Source organism: Zosterops lateralis (assembly GCF_965231275.1).
Source record: "Zosterops lateralis genome assembly, chromosome: 7".
In the NCBI taxonomy this organism is placed as follows: domain Eukaryota; kingdom Metazoa; phylum Chordata; class Aves; order Passeriformes; family Zosteropidae; genus Zosterops; species Zosterops lateralis.
The window spans coordinates 32927972-32955554 of NC_139767.1; the positions used below are offsets into that span (position 1 = coordinate 32927972).

Consider the following 27583-nt stretch of genomic DNA (forward strand, 5'->3'; position numbering starts at 1 on the left):
AATCCAAAAACATCTACCCCATGTTATTCCCTTATTCTCTAACTGGAGCTGAGGGACTCAGGATGGATCTCTGGGAGTGCTTGGGAGGCTGCAGAGCTCCTCTAAATTTTCCCTGCAAGGAAAGCAGGAGAGAGCTGCTTCCATTAACTTTTCACCCTGAGACCTTACAAAAGATCTTCCTAGGCTGGGCACTGCACTTTCCATGAATTGTGTAAAACCAGAGTACAAAGCCATTATGGATTCAACCCTGCTCACTGTGTCCATCATAACAAGCTCAGGGGAGACCTGCAGGTCTGCAGGAGGAACAACTTGAGGGGGGGAAATCCTGGGAACACTCACAGTGCCTGGGGGAGGGTCATGCTGGTGTCAATATCTGTGGGGAAGCTCCTCTGTGAGCCAGGTTGACTAAATTGCTCTCAAATAACTCAGAAATGACTATACCCTTCCTTATCTCCATGGGAAGTACCTCTACCAACTGATATATCTTAACATTCCCCTTGCCCTTCTCACCTGGGTGTATCACTGTGGCACCACAGACCCATCTCATGCTGGAGCAGAGCAGCTCCTCACCTGTTCCCCTGTGCCTCTTCTGCCAGGATCCTATCCAGGGTGAGGATATTAAGCTTTGTGACTGACCCTTGAGGAAGACCCTAGAAAATGCCTCCAGGTCTGGTCTTCTCTGAGCACTCCTTGTTGCTGGACCCCAGGTACAATTGGGAGGAACAACCTGTATTTTTATAACTATGTTTTAGCAAGCTAATATTTTCTAACTGTGAAAACCCTGATTGTTGCCTGAGAAAGGGAAGGATCACTTCTGTCTCTGTGACCTCCTCTCTCCAGGTGCTTCCCAGCCAGCAGAGCAAAGCCACTGATGAAGTTTTTGCAGCCAGACTTGTAAGGCCCCCTGTGCTGGTTGGGGTGGACACATCAGCTCTGGCTTCCAGGTATGGGGACACTGCCCCTGTCTCTGCCAAGCCATCACGAAAGGATTGGCTCCAGCTCTTCACCCGGCTGGATTTTATAGCATCTCGTTTGCAAAGCCTGGAGATGCAGACCCAGACACCTGGGTGGGGTTGTACCCATTCCATCAAAGCCTCCTGGCCCTGTCGGTGCTGCCGCACGTACTTTTCCTTAATTTTGGTTCCCGGCAGCAGAGGTCAGCATTGCCCTGCTGATGGATGGCCACATCTCCACCTGCAGGGAACAGCAAAGCATCACAAAATCAGTTTTCACTACTGTTCTTTTATGGTGATGGGTTGTGTCTTTGAGCTCCAGCAGTTCCTGGAGGGAGAGGTGACCAAACTGTGTCTCCTGGGAAGTGACAAGGGAGGCTGCAGGGTGGCCTGGGCTGCTCAAGGTGCCTGGGGACAACAGAGACATACCCAGGGTGCTCTCATGGGACCTGTGGGACACCTGTGTCCACCTAGAGTGGACAGCAGGAGAGAGGCTGATACCCCCAGCGCCACCAACATCCCCAAACATGGACAGGCAGGGGGAGCCTGGGGGCCTTGGCCATGGACCTGATGTTCCCTGTTTGTAACAGGAGTGCATTTTGTCTAACTGATTTATGTCTTGTTAAATGGCTGAGGGATGTTATAAGTATGTGACTCAACTGCTATTGCACATGGATGATCATAGCACTTCTAAACAACTTATTGGACACTCTAGTCAGTCCATTAAATAATTGCTCATTCTTTATAAACATCCTTTTGACACAAGGTGGGTACAGCAGAGGAAACAAAAATGTGAGCCAATCCTCCAGTGACATATCTAATGCCTAATTGCTGTGCTATGTCCCAAATATTTTTTCCTGAGCTGGGAAATTCATCTTTCTGACTAGTCTTTATTTTGAAGTCTTTGGGATTTTTACCTACATATTGAATGATTGAGACAGGCAGTTTCCAATCCATATGTTCTGCACCGTGCTGAAGTTACACCACCCTTGGCACATAATGAAAATATTGCACACCAACAAGCCAGCAGCTGTGCAAGTCAAACTGGTTGCCTCAGTGTAGTTGTCAGCTAAATTCCCAATCTAATAATAACCCCTGGAAGCTGTTGACAGAAGTAGTCTCCATGCTGTCTGACACTCACTGTGTGCCTCCACTTGGAGCAGGGGAATGGCACAGAGCAAAGCTGTCCCCAGAAGCCTGAGTGGACTGTGGGGACAGTGTTGGCAGCCCTGCAAAGAAAAGTGGCTTTGATGTCTCCACGGAGGGACAAGGTGCTGATCAGCCTTTAGTCTGGGTTGAGGGAAGTGCCTTCTCTCTTCCCCTTTGCACTCCAGGAGGTACAGAATTTTAGGAGATAAATTTGGGCTGGATGCCTGACAAAAATAAACAGTTTGAAGGCTGGATTTGGTGTACTATGGTAATGACCAGGAAATTCAGGTGCAGGTAAGCCTGGTAAACTTTGGCCTTCAGCACTGGCCATCAAATTGAAGATCAACACGAAATCATTCCAAACGTGTGTGATTGTGAGAGACTTTGTGGGATTGTTCAAGGGAAGGTGCCTAGGGAGCCCAGGATTGAACCCTGTTAGAGGAATGAACCCTCATTGCCATTGCCTCAGTGTCCCTCAGGCATTTATTGTACCTCATATATTTCTACACTTTATTAAAATTTCCATCCCTTGCAGATGATTGCAAAGCCCACAAAAAATCTGTATTAGATCCCAAATGAGAAGTACACCATTGGGACAGGGATTAACACAGCATCTTTGGTCTCAAGACATTTGGATGTGGTGCCACATGGAGATGAAGATCTCACTGTGTGGTTGGACCCTCCCAGGTCCTTCCAGCTCTCCACCCTGCAGTTTGAGAGGTGTTTTCTATTGAGTTCATAAAAGAAACAAGACACAGAATCCCCTGGCTGTGGCAATAGATTCAATCAGTCTCAGTCCATTAGCTTAACTAATCAATAGCTGTAAGTGCCATAATGCTGTGTCTCCTACTTCATCACAAAAGCTGAAAACTTACAGGAGGCCACGTGTAATTACGGGCACTCTCTCCATTAACATCAGGAGAATTAAACAGCCAATATTTGGGTGTCTGGCAGGTTACTTCTTCAGGAAAGCTGGCACATCCAACTCAAACAGAGTTGATTAATGGGAGAAAAAAAAAAAAAAAAAAAAAAAAAAAAAAAAAAAGGCACATTTTTATCAAGGCTTTTCATGATGATATCATGTCACTGTCACCCCAGCAGCTCAGGATGTGTGTTGGATGGCAGACCTACACCTCCCCAGCTGCAGGGACCTGAGACACAGATGTGCCCCTGGTTTGGAATGACTGCAAAAGATCCCACTTCCTTGCTCTGGAGTGAGAAAATCCTTGGTGAAAATTGCAAGAAATAACACCAAGGGAAAAAAGAAAAATCCCACAATTATTAATTGTATAATTAATAGTAATTAATTTTAATAGTAAATAACAACAACAGCAATAATCCTCTTCACAACTTTTTTTGCTTGTTCCCATGCTGTAAATCCTCTGTCTGGAAAGTGGCTCCAAAATTTTATATTAAGCTCCCTTTAAAGCAGATGTCTGCCTCTGGGAAGCCAAAAGTGGACCACATTTGCATTTTTGTGCCTCAAGGCTGGAGGCTGGACCTTTAACCCTGCATTACCAGCAGCACTGCAGAGCCAGGAGGCACATCCACAGCCCAGGTCTCTCCACTGAGCTCTGAGTTGTAAAACTCATTAACTATAGCATGACTGTATTTTTCCAATTATTTTTGCCATAAGTGACACACTGTAACCAATTCCAGTCCTCTTTACTTTTTCATGTACTGTACCTATCCTTGTGTATCCTAATTTGAAAGGTATTCCCTGCTGCCTTCCCCCACTCTTCCCAGTTCCCTTGGAATCTGAATGTGGCTGCAACAGGAAGACAAGCACCCAGAGCATGGCCAGGAGGTGACTCCTACTACTGAAATCAGGAGCAAATCCTGACTTCTTTTGTCATTAACTTTGCCAGGGGTTGTCAGAGCAGAGACAAAATCAAACCCTAGTGAAACACCAAATATGATCTGCAGAGCAGGCTCATCCCAGGGTAGAGATTGCAAAGAGGATTCCTGCTCAATAAAAGCATGAATGCACCTTTATACAAAGGAACTCAGAGGCTTTTGTCTGTGGGAAGATGAGAGGTGAGTAGGGATCAAAATAACAAGATGGCAATGGAGGTTTCTAATAAAAGCCTGATGCCTCTAGAGTAACTGGTCCCAGGTTTATTTAATCAGGAAAATAGCTGGGAGTTTAAATAACTTGCAATATAAAGTCTGCACAAAGGAGAGGGTGAGCAGGCTGGGTTGGATGTGTCTGTATCTTGCAGGAGGATGTGAATTTGAAAGAAGCAGTGACACTTGGGAACTGCCTACAATGGCACCAGCTTTATTGAGGGGACAGATAGAAATGGTATTAAAAATATATTATTTCCAGCAGCAGTTGCAGGGCTACAGGGCAGAAAGGGAAGGGAGAGCAGGGATCATGGAAAGAGATTAGGAGGGCAGGAGAAGACACCAGGCCAGGACTGGTAGTTGCTGGGGCTGTAAGAGGGGAAGGAGCTCAAAGGATGCAATCAGGGACCATCAGGGACAGAGCTGCCTCCTCCCAGTGCAAGCTACAGCCAGGCTCCCTGCAGGCATCCCCCACTGCCCCTTCCATCCCACACACAGCCTTCTAAACATTCCTCTTCAGACACAATTCTTCACATCTGCCTTCACAGCAAATAAATACACCTTCAGTCTAAGGCTTGAGGAGACGACTGTCATTTCTTTGGGAATGGCTTTTCACAGAGGGGGGGAAATCCACAGCATTTCTAGGGAAGCTTCAAGATGGCCTTTTCAGCATCTCTTGCTGAAGCACAAATGGACTCTGCAGGCAGGAGCTTCCAGTCAAGGCTCCTGTTGGCTTCAAATTAAGTTGTAATTAAAAAAAAATCAAATGACAGCACTATCCATGAAAAGCTCTTGTACATTTTCACTCGAGCAATGTTACAGCACTATGTCAAGGGCTTTTGCATGATCCATGTACCTCCACTGATAAGTACCAGCAAGGAAGCAGTGTTTTGTACTGATGTTTCACTGTGAAATTCCACATTTGCAATGTCTTTTGGCAGCAGGTGGTATGCTCAGCTCCAAAATTAATATATAAGTTCAAACTGCAGTAAAGAAAAAAAAATGTAGTATAAATTAAAGCATGGCTGTGTTCAAAGCCAAGCTTCTGCATGGCTTTGGAGAGCAACTTTTTGTATCAGCAGGTGGTGATAAAGAAAGGGGGAATGGTTTTAAACTAAAAGAGGGCAGGCTTAGATTAGACGTTAGGAAGAAATTATTTTCTGTGAGGGTGGTGAGGTCTCAGCACAGGGTGCCCAGAGAAGCTGTGGCTGCCCCATCCCTGGAAGTGTCCAAGGCCAGGCTGGATGGAGCTTGGAGCAACCTGGGACAGTGGAAGGTGTCCCTGCCCATGGCAGGGGGTTGGAACAAGATGGTCTTTAAGGTCCCTTCTAATTCAAACAATTCTGTGATGCTCTGACGATACCAGACCCTGATGGATTATAGACCATCTCACTTTCCTCTTGGAATGGCAAAGTCCCAAGGTCTAACTGCACATGACAGTAACTAGTCATAACATCTGTCATTAGAAAAAAAAAAAAAAAAAAAAAAGGTGGAATCATTGTTAATTGCAGTTTGCAAACCTGTCAGGCTGTTTCTGTGGTCCTGCTGGAGAAGCCAAGGTCATGGCAGAGCAGCCCCCCCCCGGCCAGCCATGCTGTTTGCAGGATCACTTGATCTTTATTTTTCTTATTCCTCCACCTCTGACCCATTGTTAGGTCTGAGAAAAATAAAAACAGCATGAGCTGAACTTCATCTCCCATCTATGCCCCAAGGGGAGGCCTGGGGCCCCACAGTTTCCCTGAGAACATCCCATCAGTAACCTGTGACACCATCCCACCACTGCCATTAAGGGGGCAGAAGGGATAAAAACTTGTGGGTTGTACAGAAAAAAAAGAAGATAAAAGGGCAAAGAAAAAAAAGGAAAGACAAGTGATGGTGTGGAGGTGCTGGGTGCAAAACCCCATTTCCAGGGTGCTCTCTTCTGTCCCAGGAAGCAGAATCTCTTCGGAAGAAGAAATATGGAGCATTTTAGATATAAAGGATGCCATGGCAATGTAATGCCCAAAGGGGTGCAGGGGCTCTGCACTTACAGACACCAGGGGGGTGCCACCCCTGGGCTGGCACTGCCATCCAGCCCAGGATCCCACAGGCCTGAAGGGAATAAATTTTGTCTGAAGGATACTTTTCACCAGGTCAGGCTAATTTACATGTGGGGTTTTGGGATGAGTGGTGACTTAACAAACACCTGAAGTGTTTCTAATACAGACAATTCCATGCAAAGATTTTGATTATGAGAGCAGTAAGCAGCTACTGCCATCGGAGGGGGAGTGAGTGTGCCCAAACCCTTTCCAAAGCTTAACAGAAGTTCCCACAGGAGGAGATGTGAAGGGCATGAAAATGTTACACTTCAAGCAGAGAGATTTAGGAGGCATATGAGCCACGCCAAGGAGTTCCAAGCGGAATATTCAGTTGTCAAATGATGCTGTGACAGCAGGAACTGCTCCCCCTGCACTGCCATGTCAGAGCAGTGCCCTGTGCTCAGGGGGGTGATGCCTCTCCAAACACAGCCCAGAAAAAAGCCCTTCTCATTTTGGTTGATTGCTTTTCAAGTGTGGCTTGCTCAGATCTTCTTTGTGGCACCAGCTCTTGAGGGAACAGCGAGAGGAGGAGGAAAGGGGGAAATTAGTAACGTGGGGAATGTGCCAATGGGAAGTGGATATTGCACAGATATAGGAAAGACAGGGATCTTTTGAGCCAGTAATATTTGTTCTGGAAAAAGCAGCTATTGCTGTTACAAGTGAAAATTAACTTAAAACATGAGCAGGTATTGAGCTGCATGACTTTTGTCTCACTTCATGCTTTTGTCATCCATGGGTCTGAAGCTCCACTGAGTCAGCCTGGGACCAGCCCCTCATGACAGTGTCTGAAAAAAAATGCCCAAGTTGTTATTTTTCATGTATAGGTTGTTGGGTATTTCTGTCAGTTCTCTCCTCATATCACTGCACCTTCAAAAGAGAAAATAATAATTCCCATGTATGGGTAAAATGCCTTAAGAATTGGGGGTTTTTTTCATAATGAATGAATATTGCTTCCTAAAATGTGCAGAAAACCTGAATCAGCAGCAAAAGTGGCACACACACAAAAAAGGCCATCTCCTCTTCCCTGGCATAACTCTGCTTTCCCATAATATCAATAACCTGAGCCAGGTCTTTGCTGAGTCCTTCATGCTTCTCCAGCACAGAAAAAGGTTTCTTGGCAGAGATTGCAGTCCCCAGGAAAAAAATGAGTCGCATTCAAGGCTAGCAAGAAGCTGGGGGTTTTGTGTCTTGTCCATGGCTGCTTGTGGCTTCCCAGGACAGGAGCTGCACACTCTGGATGATTTCCAGCAGCATTTTCTTCTACCAGTTCCTGGTGTGGAGCATCTGTTGGTGAAAGTGTGACCATCCTTGACCACCTCCAAAACCAGGCACAGTAATGAAATCCCCTTACCAATTTATTTTTTTTTCAATTTGAATTTATTTCTGAGATCAATTTAATTAAGAATTTCAGTTTCAATTTCTAATTGAAATGCTCTAATTTTTATTTATTTATTTATTTATTTTTCCAGTCTGGGAATAGAGCACTGATTTGTTTCACTAATTGCAAGCCAGAAATTTGGAGTGCTCCATAATGAGATATTTTCACAAACAATTTTTGGTTCAATTAACTTCAGGAACGGGAAAAGCAAAATTATTTTAACTAAGGCACACGTTTGTGAAAATTTAATCTGTTCCTCAGATGTACTGGGGAAGATAAAAAGACACATTTGTTGAACAAATCGTTTTTCAGCAGCCACGTTCAGGGTTTGCCTGTTGTAGTTTCTCAGTGTATTATGACAACAAAAAGTGAAATACAGCCAGGTATTAATTTTTTGCTCTTTTCTCCCCTTTTTTTTTTCTTTTATTATCATCTGTTTAAAAAGCATTTGGATAATGTCCTGAACAAGATGCTTTAACTTCCAGCCAGCCCTGAGGTGGTCAGGCAGTTGGATTAGGTCATCTTTGTAGGGTCCTTCCAAATGAAATATTCCCTCTTCCTCTTCCCTCCTTGCAGTGAGAGGGGTTGGGGAGCTGCACCCCTCTGGTGTGCAGAGCTGTGTCAGCCCAAAATGTGCAAGGCTCAGTTTGAAGATGATGGTTCCTGTGCTGGGTTTGAGGAGGGACAGCAAATCTTCACCCAGAGGTGATAATACAGGATATTCATGGGGTGCAGCTGTGGGGGAGAGCACTGCACCCACCCCAGGCTGCTGCAGGTGCCAAGCTCACCCCAAAGCTGTGGTGAGGATGGGGCTGGTTCAGACACAGACCCAGGGCAGAGACAGCTGTGCTCAGTCCCCCCAGGGCACCCCCATTTGTTAGGGCTGCCCTAAGGAGCTGCAGGAGGGAGGAGAGGCTGTGGCAAGGCCCCTCTCCCCCTCACAGGGAAGTCTGCCCCCCTGGCCATGTATGTGTGCATGCAAAGCTTGGGAAATTTCCATTTTAATAAAAGTAACCTTGGAGGAGCATGAGCAATAACCTGTCTGTTCTTTGGCACTGACAGTTCAGTTGTCCTGAAAAATGAGATTTTGCTAGCCCAGCGCAGAGCTCCTATTATCATCCCCAGCTTACATCAGTGTGCTTTATTAGGAGACAGCAGAAATAATTCTTCAGACATTAAGCAATGTCTCGCTTCTGCTTTTATCAGGCTGGCCATGTCTGATTACATCAGATCCAGAGGTAAGCCCAATAAACTCCTGGATCTTTGGGCTCAGATATTTGGACCATCTCCAAATGCATTGAAATCTGGTTACAGGGTAGAAATTAGATGGTTCCTGTGCAGCCTTTCCCGTTCCTTCTGCATCTTTCCAGTTTCGTATACCCACACACTCTGTACTCCTGTGTTATATTAGGGCAGGGGGGGACATTACACATGGATCCATCTCTCAAGCTTAGCTTTTCTCAGCTGTGACTCCAGCCTCTGGTCCCTGCTCCAAAGGAATGGATCATCCCCCAGGGGAGGATCACTGCAGCCACTCATGTGAGGGATGGTCTATTCCAGCACTCCCATCCCTTCTGAGATAAAATCATCATTGCACAGCCTTAATCTCCTGTCTTCACATGTAGACAGCAGCCAGTCCCACTACCCTGTTCGTACCCTGGGTTTTGCTAACTTAGATAGGACTTTTGATTTCTGAAAGCATCAACAGATTCACCAGTTACCACAGCTCTTATAAATCACCAGTTGATAAATTTTTTCTGCTATTTCCACTTTTGCCATAGGACTGATGAGGCTGATGGAGCTTGTGGATCAGCACAGCCTACAGGAAATCCTGTGCTGCTGCTGCTGGGCATGTCTGGTGAGCATCCTGGGAGCCTGGAGCAGGGCATGATCCCTTCCACCAAGGGCTGTCTCCCAGCATCACTTGGAGCATACCTGGAGGAAAAGATTTCAGTGATTCATCTGGACCAAGACCACAACCTTTAACTCCTTTCTCTTTCTTCCCAGAGTATAAATTTTCAGCCCAAACCCACACAGATGTACTCCAGAGAAGGAAATAATCTGCAGATGTTGGCTGTTCCCAGCTCTTGACTCACCTAAGGGGCCAGTGACAACTGCTTGTGTCCTTGTCAGGTTCCCAGGGGGACTTATCTTACTCACAACTTTGTATTTTAGTATTATTCTACCTCACAGTTGGCCAAGTATCTCCAGAGCTGTGAATTGTCCCTTGAGCTGCCATGACAGAGAGATATTTAATATGTTATAGTGATTATTTCCCAAATATTAATGCCTTCAGGGTTTCTGGGATTTCCTTTCAATAACTCAGCCTCCTGCTATCTAGGACAGTGCTGTATATAGGAGGGCACATGGTAGAATGGAACAGGAAGGTGATTTTTCATAAATAAATATAAAGAATCTGTGGCTGCCCCATCCCTGGAAGGGCTCGAGGCCAGGCTGGATGGGGCTTGGAGCAGCCTGGTCTAATGGAAAGTGTCTCTGCCCATGACAGGGTTTGGGATGAAATGGTCTTTAAGGTCCCTTCTAACACAACTATTCTATGATTCTGTGATGGTCCTACAATGTCAAATAGTGTACAACCACCTTAATGAACAAACCCATAGATCTGCCAGGTCTGTGTGTGGCCGGTTTCTCTGCATAGTGTCACTTTACAGAACCATTCTGGGCTCCATCCTGGCCCTTGTCCTCCTCTGCTGGGTCACAGCCTCTGGCTCAGGGCCAGGCAGGGGTGCAGCATCCCCAGATCCCCAGGGTCCCTGCACCAGGGCAGCACTGAGCACACACCACACTGAAATGGTTGGGATTTCACTTAAATCTCACCAAATGTGTCCCTAGGGGGAATTAAAGAAGCAAATTAACAGCAGCATCTTTTATTTTCACAATGCGCTTAAAAGCACCAGGTGCATATAATCTTTATTTTTGGCTCTCTGAGCTTAGGCTTGCCTATTAAATGGCAACTGGCACTTGGAAAACCCATCCTCAATGCTCTACAGAGGGGAAAAAAGTGTGGGCCAGATGCACCGAGTTTATTTTCTTTAGACCAGCTTGCACAGCTTTGGTGATACCAATTAATACAGATTCCTGGAACTGCAGAGAAAACCAAACACCACTGACCTTGCTGTTCAGCTGTGTTTGAACAGTAGTGCTTATCACCAATACAGAGCCAGGACAGGGTTCCCTGGGTGGGAGCAGTGGCTGCAGAAGGGACATTTGCGGGGACACTGCAAGCCAGTGGAAGCTGGCTTGATCTGTGGCTGATCCAGGGTTTCATTTTCCTCAAAACACCCCTTGAAAATTAAGTCATAGAATTAAACAACCACAGAATGTTTTCATTCAAAAGGACCTGAAAGACCACCTAGTTCTAAGTTCCCTGACATGGGCAAGCAAGTCATGACTGTTGATTTGAAAGGGCAAAACTGTTGCTGGTCTCCCCTTTCTGCCTGTGTGGATTTGGCATTACTCTTTGAAGCACAAAATCATGTAATATGGCAGGTACTAAACACTGTGGCATTGCTGCTCCTAGTGAGATCCTTGGTAAGGAGCTTTGTGTCTCATTCCCTCAGACTGGTGAGGAAATGGTGCTGTGAACAGAGAGAGAAAAAATTGCAGTGGGTGTTGCCTTTGCACACAGTGGTTCTGGTTGAACAATTTTAACTGTTGATACGAAATCTTCATTTGAGTAAACTCTCAGCTAAATGTCAAGCTGCAGCCATTCTCCCTGTAACTGTGCCTTTGAAAGCATCGTTATTAATATTACTGGTGTTATTTTATATGACTTTTGTCATGTGAACAGCTCATTTCTCCTTGAACAGTTCATTTCTCTATCTAACTCCAGAGGGAAAACTTCTTCATTTAACTTTAAAAAAATTCCTTCTTGCTAAACATGGAGAAACAAAGAATAATTTGAGGCACACAGAGAAGAAATGTGTGATGCCCTGAACACCAAATCACAATGTGATATCAGACACAGGTCAATGGTTTTATCCATGCTTATGTTCCTCGGGATAAAACCACTCCTAACAGGGCTGCAGAGGGTGCACACAACTTGGAAAACGCTTCCCATTGCTTAAGCTCTGCAAAGTAAGGGATATCTGCTGGGGAGAAAACCAGCTAAAAAAGCAAAGTTATCTATAATGGGTGGGTTCTACAGGCAAACTGCAAATCGCCACGTGCCACACACCGAGACAATTATTTCCAATTTGTCAGGAGCTGCAGGTTCTACATCCCACTGGCGGGGCTTCATTAATCACCCTTACTCTAATTAACACCGGGGTAGAGGCTCTGTGTGCCTGGATGTTCCCGCAGCAGGGTGGCCGTGCCAGGCCTGTCCTGGGGGACACTGGGGACAATGGGGACAACCCATCCTCAATGCTCTACAGAGCTGTAACCTCGTGTGCCTGGAGAGGCAGAGGGACAGCTCCGACCCTTACAAGTTTCTATCCGCTTAATTCAGAAAACAATCCCTTCCTTCCTTCTCTTTACTCATTTTTAAAGTTAACTGTCTGCAATTCAAGCAGCAAAAAAACCCACAGAATGAAATAAATGGGGCAAATTCCAACAGCCAAAAGTGTAATGAAAGAAATTAGACAAATTCCTTGAACTGCACCCTACATGAAAATGAATCTCAGCTGCTCATTAGAGACTGCTGAGCAGGGGATGTTGGCAAATTAAATCATGGGAAGTAGAGGGAGGCACAGAAAAAAGGGTCGATTATCTAAATCTCCTCTTATAAACTGCAAAATATTTTTTCCAAGATTGAAAGTAGTAAAAAATATATTAGTGGCAAACTAATATATTTTGGCAAATATATATGGCAAAAAATATATTAGTTGCAAAGCCTCCTTATGCACTGAAAATAAAAAGCAATGAGTCAGGCATAGCAAAGGAATGGTTAAACACAGAATACACCATTGTGTTTTCAGGGTGGGTTAGCAGTGAGTGATTCTCATTGAAGGTACTTCTTGGAGTTTTCTTCCTTACCATCTCTGGAAAAATTCCCACTTGGATTCCCAGGTTAATTCAGATGTTGGTTGGGTGTTTGGGTGCTGCTCATCTGGGTCAAGGAGGGGTTTTCAGTAAGAGGCTGACAGAGTTTTTAAAACTTTCCCATCTAGTTATCACCAGTGTTGTACCAGCTCATTTTTCATTACTGCTCTTTAAAATGCTCAACTTTGCTATTTTTTCACTTGAAAGTATCCTTGCTGTCTGAGCAGGTGGGGAGCAGGTAGTGTACCAAAGCCAGTCTGCCTTGGAGGCAGCATGGGTGGGAAATCAACCTTGGGACCTGCTCCAGAGGTCACCAGTGGTCTTTGGGACTGCCCCAAAGAGAGAAATTGCTAATTGCTAATTGATTTTGAATTCTCAGCCATTGCCTGTGGCTCTGGTAGCAGCACAAGCTGGAGGAGGCGAATTGTCACCAAGCTTCACCATGGCCCTTCCTGCAGGAACCTTTGGGATGTGAGGAGATTTGGCCCTTGGGCTGCAAAACCAAAACATGCCACAACTTGGATGTCACCTTTGTCACAGGCAGAGAAGAAAAATGGGAAAAGCCAAACAGCTCAGCTGATGTTGTTTTTGAAAAGGGGGCAGGAGAGGGAGCTGGGCAGCTGTTCAGCATGATGGCTGTCCCTAGAAATAGTTCCTAGAAATAGTCCCTAGAAATAGTTCCTAGAAATAGTCCTCCATGCAGCAGAAAGAGAATAAGATGATGGTCAGGCAATGTGGATATATCAGAAAGAAATCATTCCAAGCCTATCTTTCTGCTGGTGTACAGGGGAGAAGGAGACGGCACCACTGTGTATGACATTCTCATAATCAAGTGAGGAAGATGTGGCCTTGATGAGACAGCCTTGATTGGGTGGGTGGAAAACTGGTTGCACAGTTAGAAAATTTGTCAGAAGGTCACTGCCAAAAAGGGAGGTGATGGCAAATATGGACCTGAGCCTGTTGGTTTTGTTTCTCTTTAGGGTTTGAAGGAGGGACCAGACTGTGTTATTTGATGTGCAGCTGGGAGGGACTTGAGCACAACAGAGGCCAGATTTATAATTCAAAGGGATGAGAGAAGCAGTCTGGAACAAGCCCATGATCTGAATTCCAGTGCTCGTGCTGGTGAGTGAAGGCAGCGGGTGCAGGGTCTCAGTGGAGCCAGGGAAGCCATCCCGGCTGTGCTGGGAGCCAGGAAAATCAGCAGCCAGGAGGGTTTTGTGCTTCACTTCAGCATCACTGGGGTTTGGAGACAGTTCAAAGGGAACTGTTAAAAAAAAAACAAGAGGTGGCTGGGATGTAACTCTGCAGAAAAGCCAGAAGGGATGGTAAGAGACACCAAGGAAATGTTGGCATGTCTTTAAACATGGGGGTCATGAGGATGAGGAGGGTTTCTCTTTCTCCTTGCCAGGTAGGACAAGATATGATGAATTTAAATTGTAGTTTAAGAGAGGATGGATAAAGACAGTTTTGTGCATCTTTTAAGGTACAGTCTGACACTTCCCTGGTAACAGGCTTTGCCTTCCCCACTCCTGATTCCCTGTAAGCCTGGCTTAGCACAACATCTATTCCAGTAACTCTCGTGGCTTTGGTGAATTAGCTACTTAACCCATGGGAATTGTACCATTATCTTCAGAAGAACCAGAAAAATAAAGTGCATTTATGAGGTTTTTTATTGTTTTCACCCTACCATCAGCATTCCCTTTAAGGACATCAAAAGATTAAAAAACCAGATAGAGACATCTGCCAGTGTCTCTGGAGATGAGTGTTGCACTTTCTTCTAATCCAGACCCAGCCTTTGGAGCCTCTCCATGTCTTCACAAAAGAGAGGGGTTTTGGGTTTGTTGGGGTTTTTTTGTATTTAAGAACCATCTAAAGACCCTTTCACTGTGTTTAAACAGAGCCCTGTGTCAGCACAGTTAAAAAATGCTGGCAGTTGCTCTGCACAGATTAAAGATGATAAATTACCCTTTGCTGCTTCTATTGCAAGATTGTGCAACACTCCGGGACAGCAGCAGGGCCGGGGACGTGGAGCAAAGTCCGGGTGTGGGCTGGATTTTCCTCTCCAGCACTTTTCATTCCTTCTCTAGCCCTGAGAGAAGAGCTGCAGGGAGCAGCCTGTCCCCTCCTGACACCCAGCATGGCATCACCCATGAGGAGTTTGGTCGCTGATCCCGACAGATACCTCCGGTCCTTCCGCCTCTTCCTGGAGAGGTCGACTGAGCACCAGAGCATGCAGGACTTCGTGGAGAGGCAGCTGCCGGACGTGATAGCGAGGTAACAGCGAGGTGACACCCCTGGGCTGAAGGACAGCCACTGTCCCACGGTGCTGCTGGCCTCGGGGGGCTGCCTGGGAGAGGCAGATTGCTGTTCCCTGCCCTGTCTGTGGGCCTGTGATAGGGCTTGGCTGCAGGATGCTGTTTGCGCACAGGGCTGGATGGATGGATGGATGGTGGCTCTCCGGGATGGAGGCTGCCGAGCGAGGAGGAGATAAGGCTGCATTGTTTCCTTGCACACAAACACAGCTGGCCCTGAATCAGCTCTGAAACACACTAACAGATACTACATTCTAGCATCCATAGTTGATTGAAAGCAGGTTTTTAAAAGTAGTCTTTTTCAGGTAATTTTTTGGGTTTGTCTAGGATGGCTGGATCGTGCTCTTGCTTTGCCTGCCAGCGTGTCCTTTGCTGGACCCCTCACTTTGCAGGCTGGCTTGGGAGCAGACAGCCAGAATCAAATCCTGGCTCTGGGGAGCCTCTTCTCAGGGCTCAGAGTTTCATGGCTCTGCCAAAGCCTCACTCAGGGATTTTAGGCAGCATTATGTTCTTCCCTCTCCCTCTCCATTTTGCATAATGAAAAACTTCTACAAATAATTTTTAACCTGCAGAGGGTTCTGTGTTCCTGTGAGCACAGACACAGAGAAGGCGTGTACTTGCTTCTGCTTTTATTCCCTCGTAATAAAAGCAAAATGCCACCTCTAAAAATTGCCAAAATAACTGGAAATTATGAATATCCAAAGGGAAGAGTTATGAATCTGATCTGTCCTGTCTGCTCACAGGCATGCCTGAGTACACACACAGTGCATTTGGGTTTTGCCCTGCAAATTTTAGTCTTAATGGGATCTCCAGTGTCTCACATTATGCATGGCACCCTTTCTACTGGGCAGCTCTCCTAAAATGTTTAAATAATGTTTTTCAGTATTGGAAATGGGAAGTCTACAATCAATGTTCTAAGTGTTGGTGGTGGAGCAGGTATGTATGGACTTCAATAGTGATATGTTTTTTCCTTTTTCTTTTTTTTTTTTTTTTTCTTTTTTAAGAATAAAGGACTAAAAATTGTGAGAGGAGCAGAATGGGAAATAAGTCTTTCCTTGATAAGTCAGTTCCAGGGGACAGGTGGTGTTAGTTGGTGTGTGACCACATCATCTGAAAACAGCTTGTGCCTCCCCCACTCTGATTCCTTTATGTCCTCCACAAAAGACTCGCCTTCTACACCATCACTCCTCAAAGGCAGAGAGAAGCTTGAACTGCTCCATAGAGTTTCTACACAACAACCTAAACCAAACCAACCAACTAAACAAAACAAAATAAAAACCCCAACAACAACGAAACCCCCAAAATTCCCAAAAAACAAACAACAAAAAACCCCATCCAAACTCCAAACAACCTAATGTCTTAGGTTCCTCAGAATACTGTGTTTTTACCTGAACTGCAACTCTTTTTCCCTGTAACTATTTATTGAGGTGATAACTCTCATCACTGATATGTGAGAGCCATAGCTGAGCTCTGCTTTTCCTGTAAGTGTTTGCTGACCAGCACCAATGTACTGCTGTCCCCCAAAACACTGGAACTGAGCATAAGATCCAGAAGAAAACCAAAAGAAATCCCAAAAAATGATCCTTTGCTGCTTTATCTTAAGTTGACTGAGTGGAAAAACAATACCAGTAAGATCAAGTGGCTTATTTTCATTAAATTCTTGGCTAAGTGCCCCCATAATTAAAACCTATGTTTCCTTCTCTGCCCATTAAGTCACCACACTTAAATTTTATATGAACAGTTAATCTAGTTTAAATGCTGTACTCATATCTTCGCCAAAGACTAAGCTCAGTTTTGTCAGTCTCTCCTCCACAGAGTAATTGTATGAAAATGGTGGGCATTAGTTATAAAACAGACAGTGTGACAGAGCAGGAACATTGCTCCCCAAAGGAAACCATTCTTCTGAAAATAGAAAGAAAGGAAGGGAAGGAAGGAAGAGAGGAAGAGAGAGGAAGAGAGAGATAGAGAGAGAAAGGGAAGGGAGGAAGGAAGGAAGGAAGGAAGGAAGGAAGGAAGGAAGGAAGGAAGGAAGGAAGGAAGGAAGGAAGGAAGGAAAGAAAGAAAGAAAGAAAGAAAGAAAGAAAGAAAGAAAGAAAGAAAGAAAGAAAGAAAGAAAGAAAGAAAGAAAGAAAGAAAGAAAGAAAGAAAGAAAGAAAGAAAGTTAGTTTTTAACAGGAACACTTTATTTAGTGAAGTCCTTCAGTCACTGGCCAGAGACAGACTAGTTTGCCATCAATCAACAATGGGTAGGCAAAGCTCAGTTTGTGATGCAAAAAATCTCCAAACCACCCAACCCCATCTGCCCACTGGTTTGCTCTAACCATGGGTCCTTATGAGATCAGGAAGGAGCCGATTCCCAAATCCCTCCAGCCCATCCTGGCTGGTGTGGGAGGTCAGTGATGGAGCCACTGCCCTGCCCTGCTCTTCCCAGGGAGGACGCACGGAAGGAAAGCATTTCCTCTCCCCTTTTCCACCTTGGGAGACAAGAAGCCATTAACTGCAGCATCCTCTCCCATTACACCGCCCGAGCACCGCTCCTGCCTTCGCTGCAGCCGCTGCCTTATTAAATTCACACTCCAGCGCGCCGCACTCTGTACCTTTAAACACCATAAAAGTCATCAGCGCTGCTATAAAGTAGCAACTGGGCTATAAACTATCCCGTTACGTAAAATGTTTAATTAGAAACTTAATGGCGAACATAGTGGTAGCCTTTAAAAGGTAATTGTGTTGGAGAGTTTAAATAATTCGGATAGCCTAATTGCCAAATTGTTGATAATGCAAGCTGCCACCGATCTGACTGTAAAATGCCTCGGGACACTTGTTTGCATATAAAAGAGCTAAGTGAAAGTCAGTTAAGGCTGTGGATTAAATTATGAATCAAAGGGGTGGGTTTTTTGGTTAAAAACAGGACAAGGGTGATTTGGCCGCACAAGAGCGGAAGGGAACATATTAACCTGCATATAGAAATACAAAATTAAATTTTTAACTTTTCTTTTTAATCAGGACCTGCAACAACCTTTTCAAAGGACTAAATCATTTTATGGAAAGCTGATAAAGCAACCAAAAAAATATCAAACTATTGCAGTAGTTCATTACAAAATTCTGTGTTCCCACATTTTACCATGGCAGACTCCAGAGCACAGGGCTTGCAGCAATAGCCAAGCTGCAGCTCTTTCTGCCACCTCAGAAATTCATTTTCCCTCCCTCAAAGAACGTGCTTCCAGAGATGCCATGTGAATGTTGGTGTTGCTGGTTGCTTTAAGAAAGACATGTAAATTGAAGAATGGAATTCTTTCTCACTTTGTATATTATATCCTCTGGGCACTAATGAGCAATTTAGTGCTCAGCGTTTTCCTTTTGCTCCTCAAATGTTCTGCACGATGGAGCTAATGCTGAAGTGGTGGGAGTCCAGGGACTCTGAAAAGGATGAGGGTGGGCAGAGGCTGTGCAGGACTCCTTCCACAGCCCCTCAGCAAGGGCCTGTCTGGCCATCAGGGTGGTCTTCCATTCCATAACTTTGCTGGGTGGCCTTCCATTCAGTACAAAACTTTGCTCATTTGTAGGGAAATTTATAACATGGAGTTTTGTGCAAGCACAAGTAAGTCTTCCAGGACAAAGCTCAATATTTACTTGTAACGTGACCCCTGGATCTGTTATTCACTGCAGTTACCCTCTGTTTCACTCTTTCTTATCTTAATTTGTTCTGCTGTTATTTTTTCCACTTAAAATCTATCCAAGTACAATAAGCAGGGATTGGAGAAAGTTGAGCCAAGCCAGTGGGATATTGTCCCTGGACCCATGCCTCAGTCAGAAATATCACCCCCTGAGTTTCCTACATTGCAGATGGGGTGAGATGGCTGAGAATGATGGAGCTATTTTTAAATTTTGAAACCTTAGATCTACCTGTACCTCCGTCGACCAGATAATTACAGCTGACATGAGCAGTGTTTAGAGAGAACTCTTCCTTAAAACATGAAATACAGTCATCTCTGGGGTATTCTGTAAACAAGGGTTAGATAAACACAAATGGTATGTGCTCTATTCATTCTTTTGGGAAAAGTCACAGGGCACTAAAGACAGATATGAATATTGTCTCTGATTCCAGTGCAAATACATATTCCTTTTCCCTCCCCCCATGACCTTGTAACCAGTGAGGTGCCTGGCTAAAATTGCTCCTACTGACTCCAAAGAAATCCTGCCAAGTTTGCTGGTGACTTGGAATCATCAGAACTGGCACTGTGAGAGTCATGTAGGATCTCCTACTCAAGGTTAGACCATGTCCAGAAAAAAAGAGGTCAAGCATGACTGTGTCTGCTTTTCCCTTGGCCCTGGTGGTGCCAGTCAAAGGAGAAATGGAGAGAGCTGGGACTAATATTTACATTTTTCTCAAAGCCTAGAGCTCAATATTCAGTTACAACCTACTGAGAATGCAAAGCAGCTGCTTGGACCTTGGCAGAAATCAAACTGCCAAGTTGGGCACGCAAGGGTGGTGGAGAATTCCTTTGCCTCAGCTTTGTTTTCATTCTCTGTTTTGTATCTCCTGCTTCTTTAGGTGAGATGGACTTGCAGATCCTCTCAAAAATACAAGCCAGATATCCTGGGGTCACCATCAACAATGATGTGATAGAGCCAAGTGCTGACCAAATCTCCAAGTACCAAGGTATTTTTACATTTAATAAATTAAATTTACATTAATTTTTTTACATGCATTAAAAATTTGAAATGTGGTTGACCCTATGTTCAAATGTCTTCTTGCAGAACTATCTTTTAAAAGTTAAATTCAAAATTTCATGCTTTTTTTGCCAGCATTGCTTCTCAACAATGTTCACTGTCATTAAAATTTTGGTCTCTCACACTGCAAAGAACTCTGCATGGCAAATACTTGGCTGGACAGACTTTAAAAGCTAAACAAGGTGGGAAAGTGATGTTTGATTGTAGGGAATGGAGTGAAATCCATGCATTTCAGAAAGTTTTTCTACTTCAACTTGTGTGGAATCAGGATCCTTCCTCAGCATCAAAGGGAAAATTTTAGTGTCTCATGGTAATTCTCTCACATCTTAAAAATAATTTCCAACAAATAACTAAACCTCACAGTGGGGCACTAAATTAGTTACCAGGCTTTGAATTAGAAAACACGGAAAGGAAAGCAGGAGTGATGGGAAAGACTTTTGCCGTGTGCTCTGGGGCTCAGAGCTTCTTTCCTTCCCCCAGCCCAAAGGTCTAAGCAGCATTCAGGGAGGAAAGCAAAGCATTTTCCGAGGAGAACTGGGTGTTAGTTTGATCAAGTTACCCTACAAAGTGAGCATTAAATAGCAACAGTTTGACTGTCACTGGATTAGCCCCCACCAGGATTCACCTGGCAGGTGATGGTGGTGTCCAGGGAGGTGACACCAGCCCTGAGCAGAGCACACCTGGCCAGGGAGAAGCTGCTGCATGGATGTGACAGCAATGAATGAACCTCATCAGCTGAGTCTCTTGCTGGAAACGCTCCAGACCATAGTAAATACCAGGCTGTAAAACCACGCTGTAAATCTCTAGACTTTCTCCTGCTTAAGTCCTTAAAAATTCCCAGTGTGAATGAGCTTGTGGAAGTCAAAGGGGAAGAAAAAGCAACACTCCCTTTCTCCCTGCAGTGAGGTAGCTCAGGATCACTGGAAGCACCAAAGGCTTCCAGAAAAAAAATAATTTTTTGTATCTTTCTCAATTTAACACAGACCTGATCTTTTAAAAGATGCCTTGTGCAAAATCCCCAGAGTCTTTATGTTACTACAGGTTGAAATAGTGAAAGGTGGGCAACACAGCATCTTCTCTGTTTATAAGACAGTTGTGCACTTCAACAAAGAATTTCTGCCCTGTCTGGGCTACACTGGACTGGATTTGCTCTGAATCTTCCCTGTGGTCCCACCATCTACCACCAATTAACTGGCAGTCCTATCCTGCTGCAGTGAGTTTCTTTCCAGAAGAAAGTTAAAGAAAATATAAAATGTTGTCCTTATTTTAAGTTTTATGCTAAACTAAAAATTAAATATTCATCTGAATTTCTTTCTTTAAACTCTCTTATTTGGTAATTAATCATGTCCCCAGTAGCTACCATTAATTAGGTTTCTGAGGCCTAAGATTTTCTGTAGAGAATTAGAAACATTATCTGCACCTCTGAGGATTCAGTAGTTATGTTTTCTGCCTCACCAAATGCTTTCTCTGTGGGAAGGAGAAGCCAAGCTCACGAGAGAAACTCCCTGCTGGGATGTGCAGTGATGACAAGCTCAGGTTTCTCTTGGGCTGTGGCATGTGATGGAGGCTTTCCTCAAAGCCTCATGGACAGGCTGTGGCTTTCCTTCAGCTTGGGATTCCTTGGTGGCCATGGTTGGAGTGCTGGTGGCCCCAGCACTGAGCTGCATCACCCCTGCAGGCAGCCCAGTTTTAATGGCACCCATCAGGTACACACCCAGCTTCTGGCTGGGAAAAGAATCTGGGGTGAGCCCAGGGGAGAAGCAATTTACCATAATTCCATAATGAATTTGCATTTCCTAGAATTTGGACTTTGAAGGCCAGCCTGGAAAACAATTCCACTTTGTTCCCAGCTCCTCCTTGCAGACAGACCAATGATTAAACTGAACCAGATTGCCCCAGATTATTGGTGAGGAGACAGGAGCTGCTTCTGAGTTTAGAACAGCAAATCAAATCTGAACTGCCAGTGCTGGGGCCAGGGACTGATAAATGGGAGTTAACAGAGTAACAGTGGCAGCATCTGAAAGGGGTGGCCCATTTCCAGCCACAGAAGAGAGGAGATAAGCCCTGATGGAGCATTTCTCATCTGCCCGACGGGGATGTGCCCAAGTCAGAGCCCAAAAGAAGAAACATTGTCATTAGTGGTGTAAAGGCACTGGTCTTAGCAAACTGTGCTGTTCTGAACATGTGTTCTGTAGCTAAGGCTCAGCCTGCCTTTGGGCCATGTAAGTTTAAAATTGATGCAAACTCCAGTGAAGCACAGGAACTGAATCAGGGCCTGCTCTGTCCTGGAGCAATCCCGAGCGCCAGGCAGCAACGCAGTGAGATGAGATGAGATGAGATGAGCTCCATATGCCAGCAGATGGACATTAGTATTCCAGCATCCCCTATGTTATGAAATTATCTCTCAGTTTTGCTCCCATAAAAACAAAGGAAATGCAGCCATGAGCCAGGCCCTCAGTGTAACTTATTCCTTGAATCCACTTCTGCAAATTTCTGTTTTCCTCGGCTGCTGATGTGCATTGAATTGAGGTCTGAAGACACACCATGTGTCACTCTTTAAAGCTCTTTGCTTTAAAACACTTTAATCCCTTTTGCCTGAAGCAGCTGGTCAGAACTGTGGGCTTCTGAAAAATTGTTTCAAAACAGAGGCAGCTGAATGTCAAGAGATGGGTCCTTGCTTTAGGAACAAAGCTCCTTCCCTCTCCTCTCCTTCCACCCCAGTTACACAAATTTAGAAGAAGACATTCACTTTTTCTGCCCTTCTCAACCTTTCAATTGTGCTTCTCTTCTCAAGAAACCCCTTTGATCCATCCTTGAGCATCTGATTTTATTTGGGGAAAATGCTCCACCATGGCCTGACTCCTGCTCAGCCATGTGGGTTTTGTGTGGCACATGAGTGCTGGTCCCATCAGTCCTTCTATTCACCATGAAATGTGCTGCTGGTGGCCTTGTAACAATTCATCCCAGTCAACATCTTTTAATTCAGTTTCAGCCAGTCATGGGGAAGAAATTACTTTTTTTTTTTTTTTTTTTTTTTTTTTTTTTTTTAGCTCAGGTAAACCAGAGTAGCCCAAACAAGGGAGCAAAAGGAAAGCATCAGATTCTCTTAAGATTTTGTCCTATACAGCCCTCTACAGCCTTCTCCTCACATATTGGCTCAAGGTTTTTAGATACTCCACTGTTATGTTAAACTGGTAAACTCTCTACCTAAATATGGCTTTTGGATGTATTAAAGCTCTGAGTGGATATCAGCCCCATATTTGCAATTGAGATAACCCTGTCCTGCCTTCTCCTCTATTTCAGAGCGTGTGACTCAGGCATCAAACCTCGAGAACATAAAGTTTACCTGGCATAAGGAGACAGCTAATGAATATGAAAGTCGAATGAATGCAGAAAAGAAGACTAAAAAATGGGACTTCATTCACATGATCCAGGTAAGAGTCTCTGGAAAGTAAATGTTGTCAAACACTCAGCTGTTAAAAGTATGCATGAAGTATGTGACCTCATTATCCACTCGTAGGGGAAGAAAGGTGAGTTTACTTCCCAGTAATTTGAAGTGCTTTAGCATAAATGAACTGCAAAAATGAAAAGCAGCTTTGAGCACAGTAGTCCTATTAACCAGGCTGTGGGTGGCAGTCAACTAAGAATATATTTTAGCTAGTGTCTTCAAAAGCTCCTTGTCCTCTCCATGAAATTGCCTTTGTATTTCCAAGTTCACTGGAGCTTTCACTGAAGAAAGGCAAATCTCTTTATCTCAAGTTAATGCATGAACATGAGCTGGGTCCTTGCAGTGCCAGAGAGCAGGCAGGGCATGAGAGCCCTGAGCCTGCAGTGTGAGCCCACTGCCCACACCTTCCTAATGTGCCTCATCGTCCCTCCCTTTCTATCAGGATTGCCCCCATTTGGTTCATTTTAACCGTGGTACCAGTTACAACAGTCACCAGCATAGCACTGTATGTCTCTAAGCATCTCTGCTTTTTCCAGATGCTCTATTATGTGAAAGATGTCCCTGCAACTCTCCGGTATTTCCACAGCCTCCTGGAATCACAGGCCAAGCTCCTCATTATCCTGGTGTCAGGTGAGAGCTGCTCAGTCAGGGAAGGGCTGTGAGGACCTTTGGGGTTCCTGTGTGCAGCACAGGCCATGGAGGTGAACAGACATCCCCTGAAACCTGCACACTGTCATGTCTGTGTGGGTTGTAAACACCAAGAATTTATGAGCCAAAACCCCCCATATCATGGGCACAAAACCTCCTTCTCTGCCCTTCCCCATCCTGTCCAGTTATGGATGGCAGCAGAGGTCCTGCAGCCTCTGTACAGGAGAGGCTCCATTCCACAGCTCTCACTCACAGGAGCCCCTTCAGCCTCTGCTGTTTGCTGGGAAAGGCTTTCCAGGCTGGGCACTGCATTTTCTCTCTCCCAGAGCCTTGTGGCATTAAGCAAACAGCCACGGCAGGGCTCAGAAGTGCCATACAGCAGGTGTTGGAGCACATATGGTTCATTTTCTTTTCAAACTGCCCATTTCCTTAATATCATCATTTTGGGTACAAAACAGTGTTCTCAGGCTGTTTCAGATCTCATAGAGATGCTCTGTGGTCAATCCAGCAGGAAAATGTTGGAGCAGAATAAACTACAACCTTTTAATACTGTGGGAAAGGTGTGCCAGAGACAGTGCCATAGTGGAGTCTAATTTGACTCTAGAAAGCCTTTAATTTGCCTCAAAAGCTACGGAAATTTCAGCTGTGTAAACAGTCACATCTAACAACTCTGAAAGGTATGTTAAGCATTATTTGTTCAGAGGTTTAAGCTTAATTTCTAATTGAATTTGCCCACGACTGCAAACGTGATGAAGTTCCTTTTATTTTGTTCATGAAGGATCCACTATGAAGTGACACTTCTGACCCAAATTTATTCAGCTATATTTTTCCCCAAATGTTTTTGGTTTGAAGTGTTTTCAAGCAGTTTACAACAAGAAAGATGTATTTAAAATTATATTTTAAAACCTGTTCATGTTCTTTGGTTGAATGAGAAATAATATCAGCCTATTGCTGATTACCTGCATATAGCTAATTAAAACTTTTTTCCAGTTGCTTAACCTGTCCCTTTGGATATTCATAAAATGTGAATATAGGAAATAATGTGTGCCCATTCAAAATTAAAATGATTAAAGTTCTGAGTTCATGAAAAGTATTTGAAGTGCTCTCTGGGCCAGATGACTCCGTGTTTTCTGATGGAGCAGAAATTGCTGGGGGCAACAAAAAAGTGGAAGAGAGGAGCAGGGCTCAGAATAGCAGAGAGGAAAGGAAGGGAAAAACCTTGAGGAAAACAAGAAGAACAGAGAGGGGAAGAAAGTGCCATGAAAATGAGCACTGAAGCAAAAGGAGTTACTGAAAGATCACCAGAACAAAGCTCGTTTCACAAGAGGTAATGTCATCTCCAACGCAAACACATCAGGGTGAGTTAATTAAAAGGCAGCCCGGGAGCAGGGTTGGTAGGACAGGGCTGGGGTCAGTGGAGGAGGTTGCAATCCCCCCTGCCCCGGGAGAACAGGACCTGCAGGGGCTGCGGGTCTGTTGACACCGCCTTGCAAACAAAAGCAGTGCCATATGCTGAGCCTTCCGAGAGCCATTATAATAATGCTGCGTTCAGGTAGGGGATAATTGCTCGGCTCCGAGATGGCACTGAGTCACACAACACTGACACCAGCACATTTCCTGCAATTAGTGCTCTGCATTCAATTTACACCAGGTGAAAGAAAATATTGCAGCCTCTCTTCTAAACGCCAAACTGTTTATTTGACTATAAGTAACTGTTTGCAGATAAAGCAACCGCAAAACCACCAGTAACTGGTTTTAGTACCTAGGGAGAATTATTGTTGTAACTTTCAAGAGCTGCTCATTAGGCTCAAAGTTATTTTCAGCCTGTCCAGTCATCCTGAGTAATCCTTTTACAAATGACTTATAGTAGAAGCACCAAATCAGAGATCCAGGCTGGGGGAAAATAAAGATGTGAAGATGTATATGGGGACTTTTCTACTTACTCAGCTGGTTTGCTTTATAAAATGTCTTTTGAGAAGAGGTACACAAGAGTGAACTGCTCTGGCCTCAGCTCCAGGAGGAGCACCAGGGTAGGTGCTCACCCACTCCTGCAGCCCCCAAACCTGAGGAACAGAAGCAGGGGGACACCCAACTCCACCATGGCCCAGGACACCTCCCAGCTCTGGAAAGATCCCACTTGCAATGATCTTGACAACTGCTAAAAACCTCAGACAATCAAAACTGCTTCCAAATGGTGTTTTTCCTGAACTCTGAGTATTTTTCTGGTGGTTTATCTCTTAGGAAAGAGCGGCTGGGAAACGCTGTGGAAGAAATACGGGTCTTCCTTCCCTTTGCAAGATCTTTGCACTTTTGTTTCCTCTGCTAATTTGCCAAGGATGCTGGATGCAGCTGGGCTGAAGTACCAGCTCTATGAGCTCCCATCCCACTTGGACATAACGAGCTGCTTTACTGAAGGAGACAAAGATGGGGAGCTCTTGCTGGATTTCCTGACAGAAACACTTGACTTTGCTAAAACTGCCCCTCCTGAACTGAAGCGTCAGCTAATGGAAGAGTTAAGAAAGCCTGGATGCAGTGAAATCAGAGATGGGAAGGTGTTTTTCAATAACAACCTGGGTGTAATAGTGATTGATCCATGAGTTAATGTCTTCTGCCTGATCCAAGGCAAAGAGATACAAACTGTTAACAGCTGAAATGCATTTTTACATTTTTTATAAATGGCTTAATTTGCTTCTGCGCTAATAATAATTTTTAGAGCTTGTTAAGAAATCAGTATTAACATCTGTTGTTATAAGCAAGCTTTAATATTTGATTAATTCTACACTAATCTATGAATGTGTAACTCACTAGGCAGTAAATTGTGCTGTATCATACAGATGTTGTGTAATCAGCCACAACTCAGACTATCCACTGCAGAAACCTAACCCTTTCCTAAGGAATAATCCAGAACTACATGTGCTTCCACCATCCTCATTTAAAAACTCTCTACAGACTAAATAAGCAGATTGCAGTTTCTTGGTGCAGCTGGCAGGAGTGCAGGCTCAGAATGACCAACCATTGGGTGGATCTTTGATGGGATTTCTTGAGCTGGTGACTTGAAGATCTCATACCTGCAGCCACTGTGAAAGTAGCCTCACACCTGCATGTTTAGTGGTTTCCTGCTCCTGCTTCTGCAGGATCTCCATTTAATGGCACTGCTTCCTCTTTCTGTATTTTATGATGAGGTATCTGCAGAGCCATTTGTGTGCCAGGTCCATAGTGGCACTACAAGAGGGAATCAAGGGAAGATGGTTGAGGCACAGGGTTGGTAACAATTGTCCTGGAAAGGTGGATTTCAGTGGTGAGCCGTGATGCCAAGTCTTTGTTAGGGATTAGCTGCTGCAGTCACACAGAGCTTTTTTTGTATTTTTTATTAACCAAAAAATACTCCTGGTCCCAGCAACGAGGCCCAGAAGTGGCCTGTGAGCTTTGTAACAAGGAAAATATAAAAATAAACTTTGATACCAAAATGACTGGTTCCAGTAGCATTTTTAATTTTTTTTTTCAATGGCATTGTATCAGGTAAATCTGTTCACTACACAGGGAATTCAGCAAGAAGGGGTTCCACCTCCTCAGCCCCTTCTCCATGTGCGGCTGTTGTGGTTGATGCATTTGTTTTGCTAAATGATTTTATAGTTTTCAGAACTGTTTTCTCTCTACAAGGCACAATACATAGTGGGATACAATAGAGTCGCTTGAATGGATTTAACAGCCTGAATACTCGATTTATCCCCTGAGACAGGTGCGATTTCTGCCATTGAAATAATTTGATTCAGTCTTGAAATGGTTTACTTGAGGTAATAGTTTAGCTGCAAGGA

The 27583-nt window shown here is 44.5% G+C and overlaps 1 protein-coding gene across 1 annotated transcript; it reads left to right on the top strand.

Moving 5' to 3' along the window:
• Window positions 1–14654: 14654 nt before the first annotated feature.
• LOC310911447 (histamine N-methyltransferase-like) lies at window positions 14655–27198 on the top strand. The gene is made up of 6 exons (XM_083864952.1): window positions 14655–14903; window positions 15825–15877; window positions 19494–19601; window positions 22976–23106; window positions 23657–23750; window positions 26010–27198. Exons 1-6 carry the CDS (start codon window positions 14767–14769, stop codon window positions 26363–26365), a joined length of 879 nt encoding a protein of 292 aa, XP_083721078.1. The 5' UTR covers window positions 14655–14766; the 3' UTR covers window positions 26366–27198.
• Window positions 27199–27583: the final 385 nt, after the last annotated feature.